We start from the raw sequence: 21,069 nt of genomic DNA, 5'->3' as shown, positions 1-21,069 counted from the left end.
GTAAAAAATGAGTTGTGCTATTTGTTGTTGTATTAATATCTATAATTAATTCAGTTTTTTTAAAGGCAGTTTTCTTTTGAACACTGATATTAGCTATTCCATTGGGATGTTGCCATGACTGAGATTTGCTTTAGAATAACCCCAAGCACTGGCAAAAGGCATGTTTTACAGACAAACTAACCACATTTATGGAAACTATTGTTTCAGATGTGGAAAGGGAATGCTTCTTTCTAAAAAAAAAATACAATTAACCCTAACCCTAACACACACCCCATACTCCCTCCTGCCTTATTGCTTAATTATACAATGCCTGGCGATGGGATAAATAGGTACTACAAAATAACAATCCAGCCCATTTTCTGGACATTTTTCATTATACAGAACAACTGTTAAATGGAATTCTGGAATTCTCCTCACAGTGATGTGAGTGAGGAAGAACATTATTAATGTAAGAGGTTTATGTGATAATAATAATAATAATAATAATAATAATAATAATAATAATAATAATAATAATAATAATAATAATAATAATAATATAATAATAATAATAACAAACAACAACTGCTGGAGAGCTGGGAATTGGGGGAAAAAAAGTAATTTCTTACTTGTAACCCAGAACAAAATAACATCAACTGCGCCAATAGTACGTAAGGGGTAGTGAGTAGCTAAAAATATAGAAAAGCCGTCCAGAGCTGCTTTTTACTCGTTTGGAATGTGCCTTTGGAGTCGCCATAGCAGTTGATTCTTGTAGGTTGTTGTCAAACAGGAATGTGGGCGGGGCGGCTGAGTGGTGTTTCATGAAGCAATAAACTAATATACATATAAAGCCAAGTAAGATATTTTTTCTAGCCTCACAAAATGTTATGTATTATCATTAAGTTTAAAAATACATATGCAAAGTCGTATATTAATTGAGAGATACCACTGAATGTCAAACTACTCTGTCTGAAGAGGTAAATAAGTATGTCCGTCTTTGTTTACATAGCAGTGTATGTTTAGAAAAAATCCATCAATGGTTGGAGACGATAACTTTTTGGTTGAAAATATAGTAGGTTAGGATATCTAGTAATTATTTATTGTTTTGCAACTGCAGTTTACATAAATAGCTACCACGGAACCGCAGAGAAAAGACATTAATTGTACTTTTGTTTCAGGTTTTAAAAATAGCTTTGCGGTTGGGAGGAAGATACGATGCACTTAATATTGGAAAGGATTGCAGTGTTAGTAGATGGTACACTTATATGTTATATCTAATTCTTTATCAATTCAGCACTTGTGTGCGGTAGAGAGAAATGGGGAATACATCAAGTGAAAGGGTCTCGGGTGATCGTCATGGAGCGAAATCCCAACGCGTTGATGGGGTGTCGAGCAGCCAGATAGTTAAAGAACAAGAACCGAGCAAAATCATGGTGGACAGCTCTGACGATCCCAACATCTTCAACACACACATCCTGGAATCAAAGGTAGTTAACACAAGCAAGTGTGCATCCTGCTATAAAACTGCGCTTGAATCTCCTCAATAGTGGACTCACAAAAAAGAGAAATGTGCTTTTTTATGTGTAATATGTAGAACTGTGGTTTGTTGTTGTATTTCAACTTAAATGCATGCTCAATTGCAAAAGTGCACAATAATTATAATACGTAGACTGTTATATTGCTTGGTAAAATAACTAGTTGCCATAGGATTAATCTAAGAAATAGCATGATTAGTGTTTTGTTTTTTTCTTAAAGTATTCTAAAGTATGTTTGCCTTCAATATTGAATGGTTAAGTAAATCTGTGTTTAATGTTTCAGCCTTCAGCGGAGAAGGAGTTTATGCATTTCATACCTGATTCCAAGGAACCAGTAAAGCCACCACAGCAGGCAAGACCCACTGTAATTCGCTGGGCAGGAGGTGGGAAGGAGGTGTATATTGCAGGGTCATTCAACAGTTGGGCCACTAAGATCCCACTCAACAAAAGGTATGTCTACATATATTCTGTAGCTTTTAAAATCTGATTATTTGCAATTTCATGTTTGTATTATTAGGGCTGTGTTCGAAGGTTCGTTCGCTAGGGATTCGAAGATTGTTCCCTTTCAAGTGGAATGACAACCGTTACCCAGTGGGGGAAGAGCCCTCTCTGACCTTCAATCACTGAGCATATACAAAAATCTGCCCTATCAGGGCCTTGCTGTGAGGAAGAAGTCCCTCCCACCTCCTGTTGAAGAGAGTCCTCCTCACAGTAGCATATCGCCATTTTCTCTCTCAGTCCACTGAGTCAGGTCACAGATTGCCTCGTGCGCCTTTGCTCTGGAAATTGACTGATTTGTTGGTTCTTTTGAGCCTACAAATTAACTTTTCACATGGTAAGCTACACTTGAGTTTTTTTTGAGATTGCCTTTGCCTAAGTCTTGCGTCAGTTTTCACTGATTAGAATTGGTCTTGACTCCTCTGTTGAGATTGACAAGCGGCCATTACTCTCTTTACTACCTCGTGTAGTGTTGAATTACCGTTGATTGAGCTATTGTGGTGCTGTAGATTGACCCCACGGGCTCACGGCATCGTCCTCTACTCCAATTTACTCGGCCTCAGCTACCTTGCAGCTCAGGCCTACGTGGCCCTCTCAAGCCTCGAGCTTTCCTTGCATGGCTGCGCTTTCCATCGACACCGACGCCGATTCACTCGACTACATCAGCACGGCATCGACCGCGCTCTCCTGGGCGCTGACCCCGACACTGTATTAACTCGGCACCGGCTTGAACAGCTCCTCGAGGCCGCCTCCGACGCCGATCGATCGGCACCTGTTGAAAACATCTTCGGCGCCGCCCCTGACGCCCAAATAATTCAGCACCGCTCAGTGCAATGCCGAGACTTGGCACCGACTGCGGTCTCCCTTTGGCGCTTTCTCGGCACCGATGGCCAGCCCGGCTTAGTCTGCGCTTTCTGGGTACCGACACCGATCGGTGCACCCTCGACTCAACGCCGATTTCTCTGCGCCGATTAACATCAGCTCGACACTAATGTCCCGCTCATGTCAGTGCGCGCCACTGGGTCCTGTGCTGGTTTCCACCAGTGTGACCAGTGCGCGACAAAGCTCCCCAGGCAGGACGAACATCTGTCCTGCGCCAGATGCCTAGGGCCAGACCATGCGGCCAGGCCGCTGGCAGGCGTGTTGGACTGCTCTCCCTGCCATAAGTTCTATAAACGAACTAAGCACAGGAGGGCAGCCCTCTCCCCAGCAGAGTCTCTCTCCCGAGGGCAGGGGAGAATGAGATCAGTGGTCCAGGGCCCTTCCCAAAGGTCCTCAAGAACCCTGCCTGCCACTGTGACCATGGATCTCCCTAATACCCGTGGATCACCTTTACCCTCTCCACCGCCAGTGCAGAGGCGTAGGCATCCGTCTGTGGAGGCGAGATGGTCGCCGCCTAGGAGACATCGCACAATGGGACATTCCCCAGGAGGCAGGTGGTCATCCAGGAAATACATCTCTCCTTCCGCACGGAGGTGCAGAAGCCCAAGAAGCTGGCCTAGGAACGATTACCACTGTCAGGGATATGGGCACGGTACTGATGCAAGGTTTCACCTTCACCAGAGGGGACAAGGCTCAAGAAGGCATATGCGTCAATGACGTTATCTGTCCGGGTGGCCAATGCTATGGTTGTAGTAGTCGCAGTTGGCAGAGAGGCTGCAGGGTTGGACAACTGAGGCAGATGCGAGAGAGCTACAGGTGGTGACAAGGGCAATGACTGACCTAATGAGGGTTAGGTCCGGCATCATGCAGGTCTCTAGCGGCACTGGTAGCAGCTCGCAGACACCTCTGGCTAACCCAGACCAAGGTCGTGGTGACCGAGAAGGTGGGACTATTAGATGCCCCTATTACACCGGGGCAGACATTCGGAGCGACCATTGATGTGAGCCTTGAGAGGTCCCACAAGTCCACGGAGGTCGCTTCGAAATTCTCCCACCTCTCTGCCTACTGCCAGCGCCCTAGGTGGCCTTCTCAGCCTGCAGGGGCAACGGGGCCTGAACACCACCCTTCACCCCAGACCAAGCAAGCAGGCAGAGGAAGAGCCGGCGGTAAGGGACCACCACTGGCCAGGGGGTTCCAGTTCTCCGGCTGGAGACAGAGCCCAGGCTCTCTCTCTCTCTGGCTCCCAGCACATTTGCAAAGTGCATGGATGCAGAACTCAGGCTACAGGGTATTCGGAACCTGGACTATCTGGACTATTGGCTAGTTTGCGCGCATTCCAAAGCACGCGCCAAGCACACACCAGGCAGGTCGTAGATCATGTGACGAAGTTAAGGCTCTCCATACATCAACAGAAGAGCAACTTCGTCTCAGTCCACAGTGTTCCTGGTGAGCATGCTTTCCTCACTGTTGGAAGACAGGATTTGGTCATTGGAAGTCACAATCTCACAATTCAGAGGGGACGCTCTTCTACAGGTCAGACTATTCCAAAGGTTGTTGGGGGTGATGGCAGCTGCCTCATGAATCCTTCCCTTAGGGCTGCTGAGAATTCACCTGCTTCAAGCCTGGATAAATACGCTCAAGGTGCACCCGGTTCGCGATCAACACCGGCTGGTGCGAGTGTCCAGACAATGCTGGAAGACACTGGAGTGGTGGCTCTGTCCCGGCAATCTGTGCCTTGGATCTCCCCTTGGCTTCCCTCACAGAAGAGCTGCAAGCAGTAGCCCTGGCGTTATCTAATTTTCGCCAGCAATTAGCTCACCAACATGTGCTGGTCCCGACAGACAATACTACAGTGTTAGCCTACATAAACCACCAAGGCGGCCTGCACTCGCCGGGCCTTCACCACGCAGCGCACAGACTCCTGTCCTGGACGCACAGAAACTTGCGTTCCATCAGGGCGGTTCCCCTCCTCGGTGTGGACAACAAGGCAGCAGACCTCCTGTCCAGAGGAGGTCCAGACAGCTCGGAATGGAGACTACATCCTCAGGCGGTGAAACAGATTTGGGAGAGGTTTCGTACTGCACAAGTCTACCTCTTCACCACAGCTGAGTCCACTCATTGCCCTATGGTTCTCTATGGAGAGAGACGGGGGCACCCTGGGAGTAGACACGCTAGCTCACCCCTGGCCACAGGGGCTCTTGTATGCATTCCCTCCGCTACTGCTATTACCCCTGACACTAGAGAGGATCAGGGTGGAGAGAGCACATGGCTGGTTTGTTCTCCTCTCCAACATGTTGTTGGGTCAACCATGTCAGCTCCTGCTACGCAGGGACCTGCTGAGCCAAACGGAGGGGTTATTATGGCACCTGAACCCAGACCAGCTCCAACTCTGGGTCTGGCCGTTGAACGGAGCCGTCTATCCAGACAAGGTTTGCCAGATGCAGTGGTAGAGACACCACAGTCTGCTAGGGTACCGAACACTAGAGCCCAGTATTCATATAATATAAAGTTTTCCAAGACTGGTGCATTGCTGAAAGTCACAATCCGGTGACCAGCCCTACTAAGACAATACTAACCTTCTTACGACACATGTTTGATGCGGGAAAATCTGCGTCCACTCTGAAGGTATACCTGGCAGCAATATCAGACTCTGTGTCCCTTGGGGCACGCTTCCTGGCAGTGCAATTTCTTAAAGGGGCTCAGAGGTTTCGTCCTCCCATGAAAAGCATGGTTCCCAAGTGGAACTGGTACTGTGGGTCCTTATGGGTCCCCCATTTGAACCCATGGCGTCAGTAGAACTGCGCCCTGTTTCCTTGAAAGTGGTGTTTTTAATAGCCATTACATCTGCCAGACGTGTAAGTGAGCTTCATGTGCTGTCCATCGATAACACATGTATGGCGTTCATTGGAAATGACTTGCGGGTAACATTGAACAAACCCAGCCTTTTTGCCACAGGTGGTATTTTCATTCCATATTAACCAACCAGTGGTTTTGGAAACTTTCAGACCTCCCCCGCACGAGTCAGAGGAGAACCGTAGACAGCACACGCTTTGCCTGGTCCGGGGTCTGCACTGTTACCTGGATAGGACAGCGTCCTGGAGACAGTCCAACCAGCTGTTTGTCTGCTATGGGTCCTGCTGTAGAGGTCAGGCCCTATTGAAGCAATGTCTAGCGCACTGGTTGGCAGATGCTATACGCTTGGCATATGAACAGACGGACTCCCCCTTGCCGGGGGACATTATGGCCCATTCTACCAGGGGCCAGGAGACTTCGTGGGCTCTCTTTCATGACACCTCCTTGGATGAGCTTTGCATTGCTACTACATGGACAGGTAGTTAGACATTTGCACGTTTTTACTGCCTTGATGTTGCAAACTGAGCGAGGCCCTCTCTGGGCTCTAGGTTGTTGCAGGCGGCATGACCTTAGGCGTCATGAGGGCTCTGAGGCTATTGCCGCGAGGCTGTACTGTCGGTAATCTGAAGCCACAACAGCTTTAGTACAGCTTTCCATTCGGTAATGGTTGTCATTCCGCTTGGGGACACAACCATTACCGTTCAAGGTTGTGTCCCCAGCTGACCTCTGATTTTAAAAGAAAATGGCGATATGCTACTGTGAGGATGACCCTCTTCAACAGGAGGTGGGAGGGACTTCCTCCTCACAGCAGGGTCTTGATAGGGCAGCTTTTTCATATATGCTCAGTGATTGACGGTCAGAGAGGGTTCTTCCCAAATTCGGTAATGGTTGTCATTCTTTTCAGGGAACCAGGGTTATGGTAACAACCTAACGTTTTAAACCTTCGAATGTTCGTCAGATGCCATTGACGCACTGTTTTTTTGTTTTTATTTCCTGTTAACAGAAACTGTTTGACAATGTGTGAGTATAATAAATCACACATTAAATCTCGCTCACATGCAAAATTTGATCTTTTGATTTGTATAATGCATATTACGTAAACAAAAGTTGTGTTAAAATCCACAACCAAATCGTTATACGTAGAAACTATATGGTGCCTATCCCGTGCATGGAGCAGGGTATAGTATCCAAAGCAGTGGGGAGGTACATAGCGGTTGTAGTGGTTCTGTAAAATATGTACTCAATATCTAGTGTACAAGACAGTATAAGAGAAATGCTATGGTAGAATATATTTGAAATATACGATAACACTAATCATTTTAATTTAAAAAACTGAGCATTGTCTGCCCCTTCACCCCTCCAGCTTGTGTTATCCAGAAGCAAACCTTTAATTTCTCCATTCTCCATCTGAACAGCAAAGTGCTGTATAGCATAAGCTGTATTGAAAGAAATGTTTTGAAACCCCTCTGCTGTTTGGGATTTTTTGTTAAATGCCCAGACGACCAAAAAAAAAAAAAGGTTTTATTCAAACTGTGCAAGCAACTTGTATCATGTAGGTGTAACCAATCTGTAGAGTCACTTGACAAGCGTAAGTTCATATTATTATTATTATTATTATTATTATTATTATTATTATTATTATTATTGTAGTAGTAGTAGTAGTATTAATATTTTTAACAGTAGTAAAATGTGACTGATAACCTGCTTGGAACAGTGACTGTTAAATAAAGCTTTGTTTTGCCCAAGTCTGCTGCAGTTGTGCAATGCAAGCTTACTGTATGTATCGCAAACATCTTCAATTACGTTTAAGTAAACATGTATTTTTATTTAAATTATAAAACCATGATTACAGTTCTATATAACATATTTTTAAACTACATGTGAATATTTTATTCCAATTATATGGATTACCCGTAAGGTGATAGCTGTGTTGATGTCACCAGTAAATTATGCAAATGAGTACTGTCAGTTAATGTGTTCCGAACCTTCGAAGGTCAAAATATACACTTCGTTGCAGCCCCCCATGTTATTCACATTTCCCCAGATATTTATTTGAAAAACATGGTAAGTGGTATCTTGACAAGTAGCACCATTAGCACACCTACCTTCAAGAACCGTCTTTGTTCTGCAATTAATGATTTGCTTACACTAAATCCTGGAAGATGCACTCAAGCCTGACATATCTTCGTATTCAGACATTCAACTTATTGTGGCAAGAGCAAACCGTCTGAGACCATGTTGTGTTTAATGGCAGAGATAGCACAAATAAAAGCAAATGTTTGCAATTTAAATTGGATTATGATTACTTCCCCAATGATCTAGCTACTCAGATGCCTTTATGTAAGTGGATGTCCTATTAAACAAGCCATAGTTGGCTGGTTATGTATTTCATTTTTTAACTGGATGGTAAACATTGATTATAAATGCATTACTTGCATTTATCTGCAAAGCTGTTTTTGGTTAGTATAATAGGTGAATAGTATAGTAGAATAGTAGTTAAACTATGTATGAGGCTGCAATGGCTGTGGATTAGTAGAACATTGCTTTTAAACATTTGTTTATAAGTCTAAATCTCAGATAAAGATAGCATCATCGGAACAAGTGAGTCAAAATGCCTTGGACTATAGACAACTTATTAACTTTGAAACCAGAGTGCAAGAAATAAGAAATAAAAACTTGAAACTAAATGCTTTTCTCACTTGCGACAGCAACAAGATTTAAGGTGTTGCAACCAAATCTTTCAAATCTGATTTCCTAAATTATTAGAATTAGCGACATCATCATGACTCGGCCACTTATCTTTGTCCTGAAGGTCTTTTTGTTATTTGCTTGATGTGTCAGACTGTGTTACATTGTCTTCCAGAACAATGTAAATAATTGCTCAAGCCAAGAAAATGAAGCAACAGCCGTTAAATTGTGGTCATAGGCTTGTTTTTTTAGTTTTTCTGTGTTTAGACTAATTAGTACAGTGTTCTTATTTGTGTTCTGTCTGCAGCCACAATGACTTTGTTGCAATCCTTGACCTGCCAGAGGGCGAGCACCAGTACAAGTTCTTTGTGGATGGGCAGTGGGTGTACGACACCTCGGAGGTAACGCACGGGGTCTCGGTCTCACAAGAGCCAAACACAGTGAACCCTTTGATTCTGAACCACCGTTGTGTTCCACTACAACCCAGTCGTGTGTATGACTGGGCTATTTCTAACTCTTGATTCATTTTAGCCGGTGGTTACCAGCCAGATGGGAACTATTAACAACCTGATCCAGGTGAAGAAGTCTGATTTTGAGGTTTTTGACGCCCTAAATGTAGATTCTCTAGAGTGCTCCGATTCGTCAGGTAAATACAGGACCGATTATACAATAATTTGAAGTATTCTTGGTGAGGGTGAGTACAGTTGGCATTGCTAACTGTTCTCTGTTTGTCTCCAGACCTGTCCAGCTCTCCCCCAGGCCCCTATGGCCAGGAGGTCTACACAATTCATCCTGAAGAGCGCTTTAAGTCTCCTCCCATTTTACCTCCTCACCTGCTGCAGGTTATCCTGAACAAGGACACCAATATTTCAGTGAGTAACCTTTTACCTAATGTTTATTCTACCTCAAATGAATTTAAAAAGAAAAGGACATTCTGTTCTGAAAACATTAGACTCAATTATATATATATATATATATATATATATATATATATATATATATATATATATATATATATATATATATATATATATATATATATAGGAAAAGCACTTTTTCATACCTGTTTGTGCATGTGCAGAATAAAGAAGATTAGAAGATACAATAATGCCCATTAAACATTGTAACTGACTATGTAGACATACAGTATATTTACATGGTATTTTAGTGGGGCTTAATAAGCAAAGAAATCCTTAAATTACATTGCTGTGACTTGATTGAACTGGGTTTAAGTCATTTTAATGATCGCCTACCTATGGGCTATTTTTAATGATCTAAACCATAACAGATCTTAAAATGGACAACTATGTTACTATCTGTGTAATTTATAAATTGTGTTTTCATTATTTTTCAGTGTGACCCTGCCTTGTTGCCTGAGCCAAACCATGTGATGCTAAATCATCTCTATGCACTTTCTATTAAAGTAAGTTTTACCTCTAAAAGTCTGTATTTCTTTGTCCAGAACAAGTAAATCTCTTGAGTAAGCCTTGTAGTCCATGCAGTGTATTTCTAGTATTCGCAATTCCATAGCCTAGTAAGCTCAGGCTGAAGTGTTTATAATACGGTTCATATACTGTTGTTTTGTATTCTTTCAGGACGGGGTGATGGTGCTGAGTGCTACTCACCGGTACAAAAAGAAATATGTCACTTCTTTACTCTACAAGCCCATCTGATCTCAACTCCAGTACTGTATTTTCTTGGCATGTTCATTCTCTGATCAGTATCACCTCAATCTGCTGTGATTGCACTGAAACTGGTTTACAATAGGGATATGAGGCCTGCATCAACTCATAGGTGGTCATGTTTTGGAAGATTGACAGCATAGTAAAACATTAAATATACAAAACCCTACTAAATTGTATTGTTAACATGTGCTGTCTTTGACATTTACATCGTCTAAACGATCAATGTATGTGCATTGGACCATACAGTAGTGTGTACATTTATTATAACACCTCAAGATTTGTCATTTTGTTTCCTTTATATACCTACCTGCATGAAAACCTCTTGTGTGAGAATTAAAAATGTCAGTCAGTAATCAGTATTTACAGAAAAAATAGGCTATCGTGTGAAAATGTTAGACCAGTTTGTGCTTTAATTAGGCATCTTAAACAGCTTCTAAAAAGTCTCATGCTATGTGTTCCTTTTCTCTTACTGATTTAAATGGCCTATTAAAATCATCAATTAAATTAGACATTAAAGGCTGCTATCCCACAAGACGCGATGCGGCGATGTGTCAAAATGAATAGAACCTATACTTTTGATAAGTATCTTTCACACCACACGCGACATAGGAGTGGCACCAGGGCGGCACTGGAGCAGCGCAAAATAAATAGGCTTGAATCCTATTTTTTGCGGTTTGACACGTGCCAACTAGGACATTGAGCAATCAGAGTACAGCTTCAATGCACAAGATCCAGTAGGGTGAAGCAGTATCCATAATGACGGAGAAAACAATAATACTTGTTGAAAAAATACCCAGACCTTATGACAAAGGCCATCACAATTAGAAAGATACAGATTTGAAAGGTAATATATAGGAGTCTATTTCAAAGGAACTGGATAAGCCTAGCATGTATGAGTTATTGCCATACATGTTGAAATACCATCAAAGACTCTCATAATTTCCACATCATGTTGACGAATATGTACCAGTCTTGATCATAGTTTTGCTAATAGCAATTTTCAACAGTTGTGTAGATCTGGCAGTTTTCAAACCTGTCGCATCGCCTCTGTGTCTTTTCTGGTGGTTATGGCCATGTTGCTGCAAGTGTCTCTTCACCAATTTAAAAAGTCGCATTGCATCTGGAGTGTGGAGACCTTAATTTGCCTATTTTGACAGTTTCAGGATTTTCATTTACAGTGGTTTGATTTCATATGCACAACAAGTATGTGGGGTGTTGTGATAAATTAGCACACTATATAAAAACAAGTTATTTTCAGTTACTTTGCAGTTATTTAGCAGATCAGCATACTGAATTAATTTAAAATGTATTTATAATAAGGGAAGATACATATCTGTTTTGCACTACATTGTAGCCAAGTCACTACAGACAGATGGTACCATGGCAAGCTGAAAACATAGACAATTACTGGTGATCAATGCCTTTCATCAATGGATTTGTACCTCCATAGTGTTTATTTGAGAGGCTTGAATGTTCAAGTCAACTGAAAAATATAAATAAGCAACACAACGTTTTACAAACTTAAATGGAAACTAACATTTAAAGGCAATAATTTGCTGAATATATATATATATATATATATATATATATATATATATATATATATATATACACACACACACACACACACATTGTTACAATAATTCAATTGCAAATATACTTATTTGGCATGAATCATGGGTAAGGAAATCAATCTTTTTTATAGAAATGACATTGTTAGGAGATTTGTGTAGGGTGCGTGCAGGCCTCACATTGCCCTCAGAATGCTGCAAGCACACTGCCTGTGCATTTGTCAATGCTGTGAATATGAATGTTAAGATATAAGCTTTAAACTATGCAGATGAAAAATCCTGTACTCTTATTTTAAAGAGTAATGCATCCTCATTAACTTCAATTGCAGTTGTGGTTATGATACAAATGCGTGCTTACTTGTTAGGAACACATATTAGTATCAAGCCGTGCAAAGTATTACTTAAGTGAAACCTAGAAAACTTTACTAGCATTACAGAAACCCTGAAAACTAAAGTAATAAATCATCAAAAAATGTCATTTAACGATTAGTAATATTTAATGTATTGCCAGTAGTGTTTTACAGAGTTTGGAAGGGCTTATGATATAGTTAGGAATTGAAAATTGTATTTTACACATGCCATCCATATTGTGCCTTTCCAGTGTGATATGAATTATTATAATTTTATTTTTCAAAATGATTGGCTCCCAAAAATAGCTTTAGAAAAGCTTCACTTTATCCACTGTGTCCTAGTTTGTCGGACAGCAAGCTTAACAGTTCTGTCAATGTATCTTCTGAGCTGATAATGGTGTAGCATGCCGAATTGAATCAGGGCATTGTTGGATCAAGACTCAACAGTTCATACCAAAAAGATCAGTATTAATTTACTGAACAGGTTCTTGTTCATTTTTATTTTAGCCTAAAAGTACAGATGTGTATTGCCACTGAAAGTTATGTTCCTGAAAGTAACAAGAACCAAGAATTTAAGTATTTAATTTACTAGTAACAGCACATTCAGACAGCTACATGATCAAGTATCTGAAACCACAGGTGTGAAGTATAATGTACTGACATACACAGAACCTGTATCGTTTTCTAAATATAATTGCATTGTGACTTTTAGTGTGTACACCAAGGTGTCTGTGTGTTTGTTTAGAAGAATCCTGAACAGCAGAAGTGTAACTTAAAATAAGCGACTGTGCTTCAAAGATTTGGCTTGTACTGTATGCCTTACAGCATCCTTGTGTTTCTGAAGATGTAGAGTGCTGATGTGTTTTGTAATTTATTGCATCTGTTTACAAATAATAAAAAAGGGAAGTACACTCCTGTGTCATTCCGTCTGTCCAGATACATGAGAAAAGCCTGTGCTTTTTTTCTTTCAAGTTGAAATTTCCACTGTTGGTTCTGAAAGAGGAAAAACATCTGCCTAAAAAACAAAAACTTAGGAACACTGAAAAGCTGTTAAATTAAACTTCCAGTTTTGGAACTTTGTTTTCTCCTAATTGCACTTTTAAAACCAATCCCATCTTGTATTGAGGAAACAATGACATAAGAGGCGCATAGGAGTTACTGATTTTTATTTTTAAACTAAAGCTTCAAAAACATTTTCCAATCTTCTTAATTTACAGAACAAACACTTTCTTTTTCAGAAACAGGGCCAACAAGGCCTGTGCCGGTACACTTGTAAAGTTTATCTTTTCACACACTCAACATCACAAACAGCTTTAGAATCAAACCACTCTCCAGTCAGTATATACATATCATACAGGGTTCAAACAGACAACAGCAGAAACCCATACAGCACAAATAAGGCTTTGCTTCACTGTTAATTCCCTTCTTTTACAGCACACACAATATAACAATGTCTTTATTCACACTGCTCCTGTACAATGTACAACTGATATTTACTTCTCAACAGCTAATGTTTCTAGTCAGCACATTTCCAGATATAATCCTAATAATCTTTTGATGAATCAGAAACCTGGAGCATAAACAAAGCCTTCATGGTAGACAGTAGAATATTTGATGTAAAACGTTCCCACTCGCAATTACACTACCTAACTTCTACCTTTTAACTAAATTCTATGTCAAAAGCTTTAAGCTGAAACATTAATACACATAATTATAGATTTAAACAGACTGAATTTTGCCCCCAAAATTAAGGGAAAGGCAGTTTATATATTGATATACGTATCCATAAATATGTTTCTAGATGAAATCTGTATCAGCTTGACCAAATATAGCTCGAGGATGACATACTGTATACAACAAGCAGGAAAACATATGGCACTTTAAAAGCAAAATAGAAGATGTTACACATCAGGAAAAAAGCAAACAGCATGCTATTGCAACACTACCCTGACAGTTCAGTTTGTATATCTGTTAAATATACATTACACTTACAAAGCAGAAAAAACAAACACTTGTAACAGCCTAATACAATTAACTATTAAACTACTGGAAGCATATTATGTACAGCAGCAACAATGCTTAATGTACAGCCAAAGCAACACACATGAATTGAAGAAACACCAATGCATGTACATTACATACATTGCTAAATGTTCTCGTTACATGTACACCATTACAAGCCTTCAACCAGTTTAGATCTTCACCATACACTGTAATGTTGGTATGTGACTACAAATATCTACACTTAGAGTGAGTGTAATACCCCGTTAAACACTTTGTGACGTAGGACAATTCAAAAATAGTATAATATTCTTAAGAATAAGAATATTCTTAATATTTAAATTTTCATATATAATATATATATATATATATTATATATATATATATATATAATAAATCTCTAGATTCAATCAGTTTAAAAACATATAAAAAATAAATAAAAAGTAATGTATTTTGCTAAAAGCAAAGCACAGGCTAGTTATTTAAAGGTGCATTAAATACTGGATTAAAACTTCTGGTTTGGTCCATTAAATGTCAAAGTGCTAGAACAGTGTAATGTGATAAAATAGTAAATAGGACCAAACCTAAAATATCAGTTTTTCTCCTTTTATAAGAGTTTTTTCCAATAGCTAAATTTAGAGCCCAAAGGGTGTACTGTCACACCTTACGATAGCTACACCAACTGTCAATTGAGACAAATTTCATATCATTGATCAGAATCATATTAAATAGTCCAAACTTTAGCAGTAATCTGTTGATCAACATCCCTCCATGCTACACTCTTTAAACTATACATTAGTTCAGTCAGTAGTGTTTACTAATATTGCACAGATGGTCTTGTATTAATACTCTGTGTTCCACTGCCTGGCAAAGCTGATGCTGCAACAGTCATTGAACAGCCCTATTGCACATGCTCATGTCTAGAACATTTTCCGTAATTCACAATGATTGTGTATCTATGAATGTTGAGATGTTGGTGAAATTCTCCTCGTTGCTCACATATTTACAGTCACAAATCATGAAGCTTGATTCTCTGCTCAGTCCATTCCATTCCAGTTTAGCTTTTTGCCACATTTTTGTTTCCAGTCTTTTCAAGTGAAAGTTCTAGAGCAGGAGCTTGTCGGAAAGATGATAGTCTTTAAGCCAAATTATAACTTGACATGCCATGTGAAAAGAGCCTTTAGTTAGCAGTAAGTTTGGAGGATAAAAGAAGCTTACTGTACTGTTGGCACACACTTTATCTTATGGCTTTTTTTGTTTTTTCATCAGTTGATTACAACATGCATTGAAACTAACCATCCACAGACTGCGAAAATGGAAGTGTACACCAGTCAGGACGCACACATTCCCTTGAAGGAGATATAACTCAAGTCATCTTGCGCTTCTGTTTTTCATGTAAGGTATTAAAAAAAAAAAAAAAAAAAAAAAAAAAACCTTCATTCAGATCCTCATGAAAGAAATTAAATATGTAAGCAGTCTCTAGTTATCAAGAGGGCTGTCCCAAGCTTTCCAGCTCTGCCACATTGAATAGGAAATGAATACAGATCGAGAGAGCTGGATGATGGGAGACCTGAAGTCTGGGAGGTGTTAATATGTTACTACTTTAAGCAAGCACTGCTCGCTCCTCTCCCGCTTTTTGGTGATCCGGTGCCTGGATTTCTTCCTTGATGGCTCGTGGCAGCAAGGGCTCACACAATCCCACTCAGTGGGATGCTCGGAGTGGCCTCTTTCCATTTTAACTAAGGACAAAACAGTGAGAACAAATGAATGTCAGACCCGGATCAGAGGATACCTAGCTAGTTTCGATTTGTGAATTCATGAATTGTCACTGTAAGGAAGTAATTATAAAAGTTATTTTAATATTTTCATTCATGAACATGTTCCTTTTAATCTTTTTTTATACTGTGCCTCCAAAATTATCGATATCTGGTTGTGCCGCAAATCTGAACAGCTGCCTATTATATTTTCCTCCATAATTTAATTTATAGTTGCACAATACATTCTAAACAAACATTGTCTGAAGCAACATATGTGGTTTGCATCGCGCAGGATCACATCATTACATAAATCATGTTAATGAACAACATCTGCTGGACAAGGTTTTGACAATGGCACCACTGTCCATACATTCAACACTTAGTTTTGAATGATGCCGCATACCTTAGCAGAACACAACAATTCTAGTAAACTACAGTTGTCTGGCTTGCAGTCCAGTGTGGTCCTGTCAGATTATCTGTGAATTTCACAAGAATATTTCATGCCTTACATGTATCACATTTCAATATATTTGCACTGGAAGGTAAGCCTTAAAGAATTGTGCTAATGGATGCATCTTTGTTATATCCAGCAGGAGCAACTGGATTGAACAGATGACTAGATATTCTAGCCAAAGGACTTCCCTCACCTCTAGATTGACTTTATCTCCAACTCTAATTAATTAATATTAATCATTTAGCCAGATTCACATGATGCACAACCAAAGCTATTAGTGCCTTTTTAATGTGTTAGTTAATAAAGTGTTAGCTTGTGCCAGGCTAACTTTCTACACTGCACTACCCTTTTAACCCAACAGGTGGTGCTATTTATGAATGCCCGTTCAGCTTCCCCAGTGGCAGACACAATGAACATAAAAACAGCCAAACCGCACTAAAATGAAAAAGGCTGATTCCCTTTTATAAGGGACGATTACACACACACACACACCCATTCACACAGCAGCAAGACGATGGATGTGGAAAAGCTAGTGTGGGCACAGGCAGAGCCAGAGTGCCATACCTTTACCAGGGCAGGGGGAGGAGTTTAGAGAGGAAATCTTGTACTCATTCTTCTGGACATACTCAGGGGAAGAGAAGGGCAGAGACACAAGAAGACAGTCAAGAATACAGGAAAAAAAGCAAAAGAAACTAAAGGATTGCATGCATGCAAAAGGGTTATCACCCATCAGGTCCTAGGTACTAAATGAAAGAAAGCAATCCATTAAACAAAATACACTTCGGGTGCAGAATTCCTTTATTTGTTTAAAATGAAAGTGTGCTCTACTAGAATGTAAATTACCTCAAATGGTAATTACCAAAAAATGTGTAGTCAACTTACTAAATACATAAAAGCTGTAGTGCATACTTGCTCTTTACAAAAGAGAAATCAAATAAGCATTAACTCATTTTTTTTTTAAAACTTTTTACTTAAATTGGACCTTAAAAGCTGTGTCTACTCACCTCTAAATTGTTTTTTGCTTTCTTCAACACATCACGTGTTCTTGATACTGAAAATGCAAAGAAACAACAGTGTATCAGTTACGAAGTCTGATCATGGAAATGTCATTTTATTAAGACGACAAAAAAAAATATAAAAGTTCTGGTACAGCACAAGAAGTCCATCAGACTAAAACCCAGCCTTTAGATAATAATCACTATCGATAAGTAAAGGCTTTCCGTTGTGCTACCCTACCCCTTAAGTGTTAATAGTACAACAGCATGTTGTAACTGGGGAGTATTCAGGGACATACACTGGCTGACTATGAAGTGCTCCATGCTCTCCTTGCTGCGGTTCGTGCTCCTCAGCCTCTCAACAGTGTTCTGTAGCAGATCCTCTTGCTCTATGATTTTGTTCCTCAACACCTGGATCTCTTCTTTCATGGACTGTGCCTGACAAGACAAACATAAAATGAGCCCCTTTAATTTCCATGCCAACCTAACTCTAGACGTACAGTGGTTTGCAGAAGTATTCACCCCCTACCAATAATGTAACATTTTGCTGAATTACAAATAATTTATGCACAGTTTTTCAAATAAACATTTTTTATTTAAATGTCAGCAAAAGTTGCAAAGAAAATGTACAAAATGAAATGTACTGGGTGCATAAGTATTCAGCCCCTTAAGTCAGTACTTGGTAGAAGCACCTTTTGCAGCAGTTACTGCTATGAGTCTCTTTGGATAGGTCTCTACTAGCTTTGCACAGTAGGATGGAGACATTTTTGCCAATTTTTGACAGGAAAATTGCTTCAGTTCTGAGAAGTTTGTTGGGGATTGTCGATGGACTGCAATCTTCAAGTCTCACCATAAATTTTCGATTGGATTCAGGACTTTGACTGGGCCACTCAAGAACATTAATTCTCTTCTTGTTCAACCACTCTAGTGTGGCTTTGTCTTTGTGCTTCATGTCATTGTCCTGCTGAAATGTGAATTTCTTCCCCAGTTTCAGAGTCTTGGCTGACTCAAACAGGTTTTCCTCAAGGAAAATTCGTCTGTACTTTGCACCATTCATTCTCCCTTCTATCCTGACAAGCTTCCCAGTCCCTGCTGAAGAGAAGCATTCCCATAACATGATGCTGCCACCACCATGCTTGACAGTTGGAATGGTGTTGACTGGGTGATGTGCAGTGTTGGCCTTGCGCCAGATGTAACGCTTGAAATTTAGACGGAAAAGTTACATTTTTGTCTCGTCCGACCACAAAACCTTTTTCCACATGGGTCTGCAGTATCATCTACATGCTTTGTTGCAAACTCCATATGTGGTTTAAGATGAGGCTTTTTGAGTAATGGCTTCTTTCTTGCCACCCGTCCATATAGGCCAACTTTGTGTAGGGACTGGCTTATTGTTGATGTGTGAACACTGACTCCTATCTCAGACACATAACTTTGCAGGTCTCTCAAGGTCATTGTTGGCTTCAGAGTGACATCCCGAACCCGTTTCCTGCTTGCCCAGCTGCTCAGTTTGGAAGGGCGAACAGATCTGGGTAGTGTCTGGGTGGTATGATGCATCTTCCTCTTCTTAATGATGGACTTCACTGTGCTGAGACGGATAAGTAGGGCTTTTTAAATTTTCTTGCACCCTTCTCCTGGTCTGTGCCTCTCTACCACTTTATCCCTGACTTGTTTCGAAAGATCCTTGGTCTTCATGCTTGCTTTGTTGGATCACTATGTGAGTTGCAGCTTACATGTAGACTTAAGTCTACAAGTTAAAACACTTTGAGTACACACAGGCTGAAACCATTTCACTAATTTTGTGACCTTCCAAACAAATCATTTGCACCTGAGATGATTTAGTGCTGCAGTAGCAAAGGGGTTGAATACTTATGCAACTGAGATTAATCAGTTTTTCTCTGTAAATCTTACTTGTTATTGGAGTATGCTCAGGTGCCAACAACATGTGAAAACTTTGCAGTGGGGGGGGGGGTGAATACTTCTGCAAACCTCTGTATGCTGGGATGTGCCCTTACTTTTTTGACATGCTGAACGCAGCTCTCGGCATTAGGCAGAGCCGCCCTCCAGAACATCCTGAGAAGAGAGGCTGCTTCCTCCAGGATCTGCCGCAGGGTCTTAGTGTTGGAGAGGAGCTTCTTTACAGAGCTGTAATCCGGAGCCTGCAAACACACACACAAGCAAAGGGAAGGTAAAAGGTGGGTTTACTGTAGAAAGGGTTCAGCTGTGACCCGGCTGATGTGCGCTGCTTTGATGGTTACCTTGTTGGAACTGTTCTCCAGGAAGGCAGCACTGAGAGAGGGCTGCAGCACGGCCTCCATCCTCTGCACCAGCACCTTCCCCTCCAGGATCTGCTGTTGCAGGGCGCTGAAGTCATCCACGTGCCCAATGATGTGTCGCCCATTCTTACTGGCAAATGAACCATCTGGGGCATCCCCTTCTAGCACAGACCTTGGCTTCAAGTTATCTGTAAACCAGAACAGTCTGCTTTAGACATGCACAAATTGATTTGGATATAGAACTGTTCCAAAACGTGCATCAGGGATTTGAAATAGTTAAAAAATTATAATTTCTTTTAACAATATTTCAATGTTTTTACTCACAACTGGTAATTAAAGGCTTTTTCCTGAAATACTAAGGAAATACAACTATAAATCATTCTGATTTTTGTCTGGCATACTGATAAAACATTAAGCAAGCAGACTTCTCGGGACTAAAATTTTACCCTGATTTGCTGCGATTTCAGGATCTTCCACACCAAGGTCAGTATATTTTGAGAACATGGAGAATGGAGAAATTGAGTTAAACGAGTCTGTATCTCGGACTGGCGGAGATGGCACTGAATCTGGAACAAAAAAGACAATAAAAAAATGAAATAACAGAAAAAGATAACTTAATCCAGATAGAACTATTCTGAAAAAAAAAGAAAAATCCTAATGTTTTATAGTGAACCTGCTTCTTATTTACAAGATATTTCCAAACTGTTGGTAGGTTTTTAATTATTATTTTTCAACCAGTGTTTCGTTGGGATGATTAGAGGCCTAATCATTTCAGTCATGGTAATATTTTATTTATATTATTTTAATTATTTTTTGGTTTTTAAGGTCTATAATCTCCATATGACCTCCATACCCTGGAAGAGCTGCCTCCTGCAGCCTGTCTCTCTGGGTGTAGAGATGTTGATGCTGGAGGGGCGGTTGTCGATCTTCACGGAGCTCCTGACCAGCTGCTGCTCCAGTTGTTGTCTGAGGGAGCTGTTCTCCTGGATACTCTGCTCCAGCTGGACCCGCAGGCTCTGTACCTCCAACAGCAGCTCACTCCGCTCCAAGGAGGAGGGCAGGCTGTGATATTTCCCATCCCCGCTATACCCTGTGGACACAGGCAGGTACACAGGCAGTTAGTGCTGCAACTGATCAGAGTTGGTAACTAAGCAATTATCACATATTGTAAGGTTTGCTGTGATGCAGTTTCCTGTTTGCTACAAACGTGAAACAGGCATACGATTTTACAAGACATGGACAGTCTGCTATAAGGAGTCTGCAAAAGCACACACTTCCCCTGTGCTGCTGGCCATCACCTTCCTAACAGAATGAGACAAGTCCAGGAGCTTTCAATTCTGCATCAGGGAAAAGATTTACCTGAGAGAGACGGCCTGGCACTTCCATAGACTCTCTCGTACACGTGGAGTTCAGACTGGAGCGAGTGGAGCAGCTGTCGATTATCAGTAAGTTGCTGCTGCAGAAGGTTCATCTCATGCTGCAGCCTGGAGGGCAGAGAGAATTATAACAGGACTGCCAATAGCCACCTACTTTAACACAACACACAGA

The 21,069-nt window shown here is 40.7% G+C and overlaps 2 protein-coding genes across 17 annotated transcripts in view; one reads left to right on the top strand and one right to left on the bottom strand.

Annotated features, from left to right (window-relative positions):
* The first annotated feature begins 754 nt into the window (after positions 1 to 754).
* Positions 755 to 14,181, top strand: LOC121327017 (5'-AMP-activated protein kinase subunit beta-2-like). 2 transcript variants are annotated; one of them, XM_041270771.1, is made up of 8 exons: positions 755 to 834; positions 1,274 to 1,466; positions 1,798 to 1,964; positions 8,743 to 8,836; positions 8,967 to 9,081; positions 9,174 to 9,307; positions 9,790 to 9,858; positions 10,031 to 14,181. In XM_041270771.1, the coding sequence occupies exons 2-8, from the start codon at positions 1,296 to 1,298 to the stop codon at positions 10,106 to 10,108; spliced, it is 828 nt and encodes a 275-aa protein (XP_041126705.1). In that variant the 5' UTR covers positions 755 to 834; positions 1,274 to 1,295; the 3' UTR covers positions 10,109 to 14,181. The 2 variants fall into 2 exon arrangements, with proteins under 2 accessions (XP_041126705.1, XP_041126704.1); XM_041270770.1 differs by lacking the exon at positions 755 to 834 and adding an exon at positions 847 to 956.
* A 911-nt stretch (positions 14,182 to 15,092) lies between these two features.
* LOC121326974 (myomegalin-like) overlaps positions 15,093 to 21,069 on the bottom strand; it is an 81,918-nt gene continuing 75,941 nt past the window's right edge. For 7 of the 15 annotated variants that reach the window (XM_041270679.1, XM_041270678.1, XM_041270677.1 and 4 more), the window contains 9 exons: positions 20,881 to 21,005; positions 20,375 to 20,611; positions 19,968 to 20,087; positions 19,504 to 19,709; positions 19,261 to 19,404; positions 17,548 to 17,686; positions 17,258 to 17,304; positions 16,818 to 16,878; positions 15,093 to 15,781 (listed from right to left, as the gene is read on the bottom strand). In XM_041270679.1, coding sequence (XP_041126613.1) covers positions 15,630 to 15,781; positions 16,818 to 16,878; positions 17,258 to 17,304; positions 17,548 to 17,686; positions 19,261 to 19,404; positions 19,504 to 19,709; positions 19,968 to 20,087; positions 20,375 to 20,611; positions 20,881 to 21,005 — 1,231 coding nt within the window. In that variant the 3' untranslated portion in view covers positions 15,093 to 15,629. Of the gene's footprint in view, positions 15,782 to 16,202; positions 16,276 to 16,817; positions 16,879 to 17,257; positions 17,305 to 17,547; positions 17,687 to 19,260; positions 19,405 to 19,503; positions 19,710 to 19,967; positions 20,088 to 20,374; positions 20,612 to 20,880; positions 21,006 to 21,069 lie in introns of all 15 variants that reach the window. The other 8 variants (XM_041270670.1, XM_041270671.1, XM_041270672.1 and 5 more) reach the window with 8 other exon arrangements.

The sequence above is a fragment of the Polyodon spathula genome, chromosome 14, assembly GCF_017654505.1.
Source record: "Polyodon spathula isolate WHYD16114869_AA chromosome 14, ASM1765450v1, whole genome shotgun sequence".
Taxonomy (NCBI): domain Eukaryota; kingdom Metazoa; phylum Chordata; class Actinopteri; order Acipenseriformes; family Polyodontidae; genus Polyodon; species Polyodon spathula.
The sequence above is the reverse complement of the archived record's forward strand: the minus strand, read 5'-3'. Positions and strand labels throughout refer to the sequence as shown.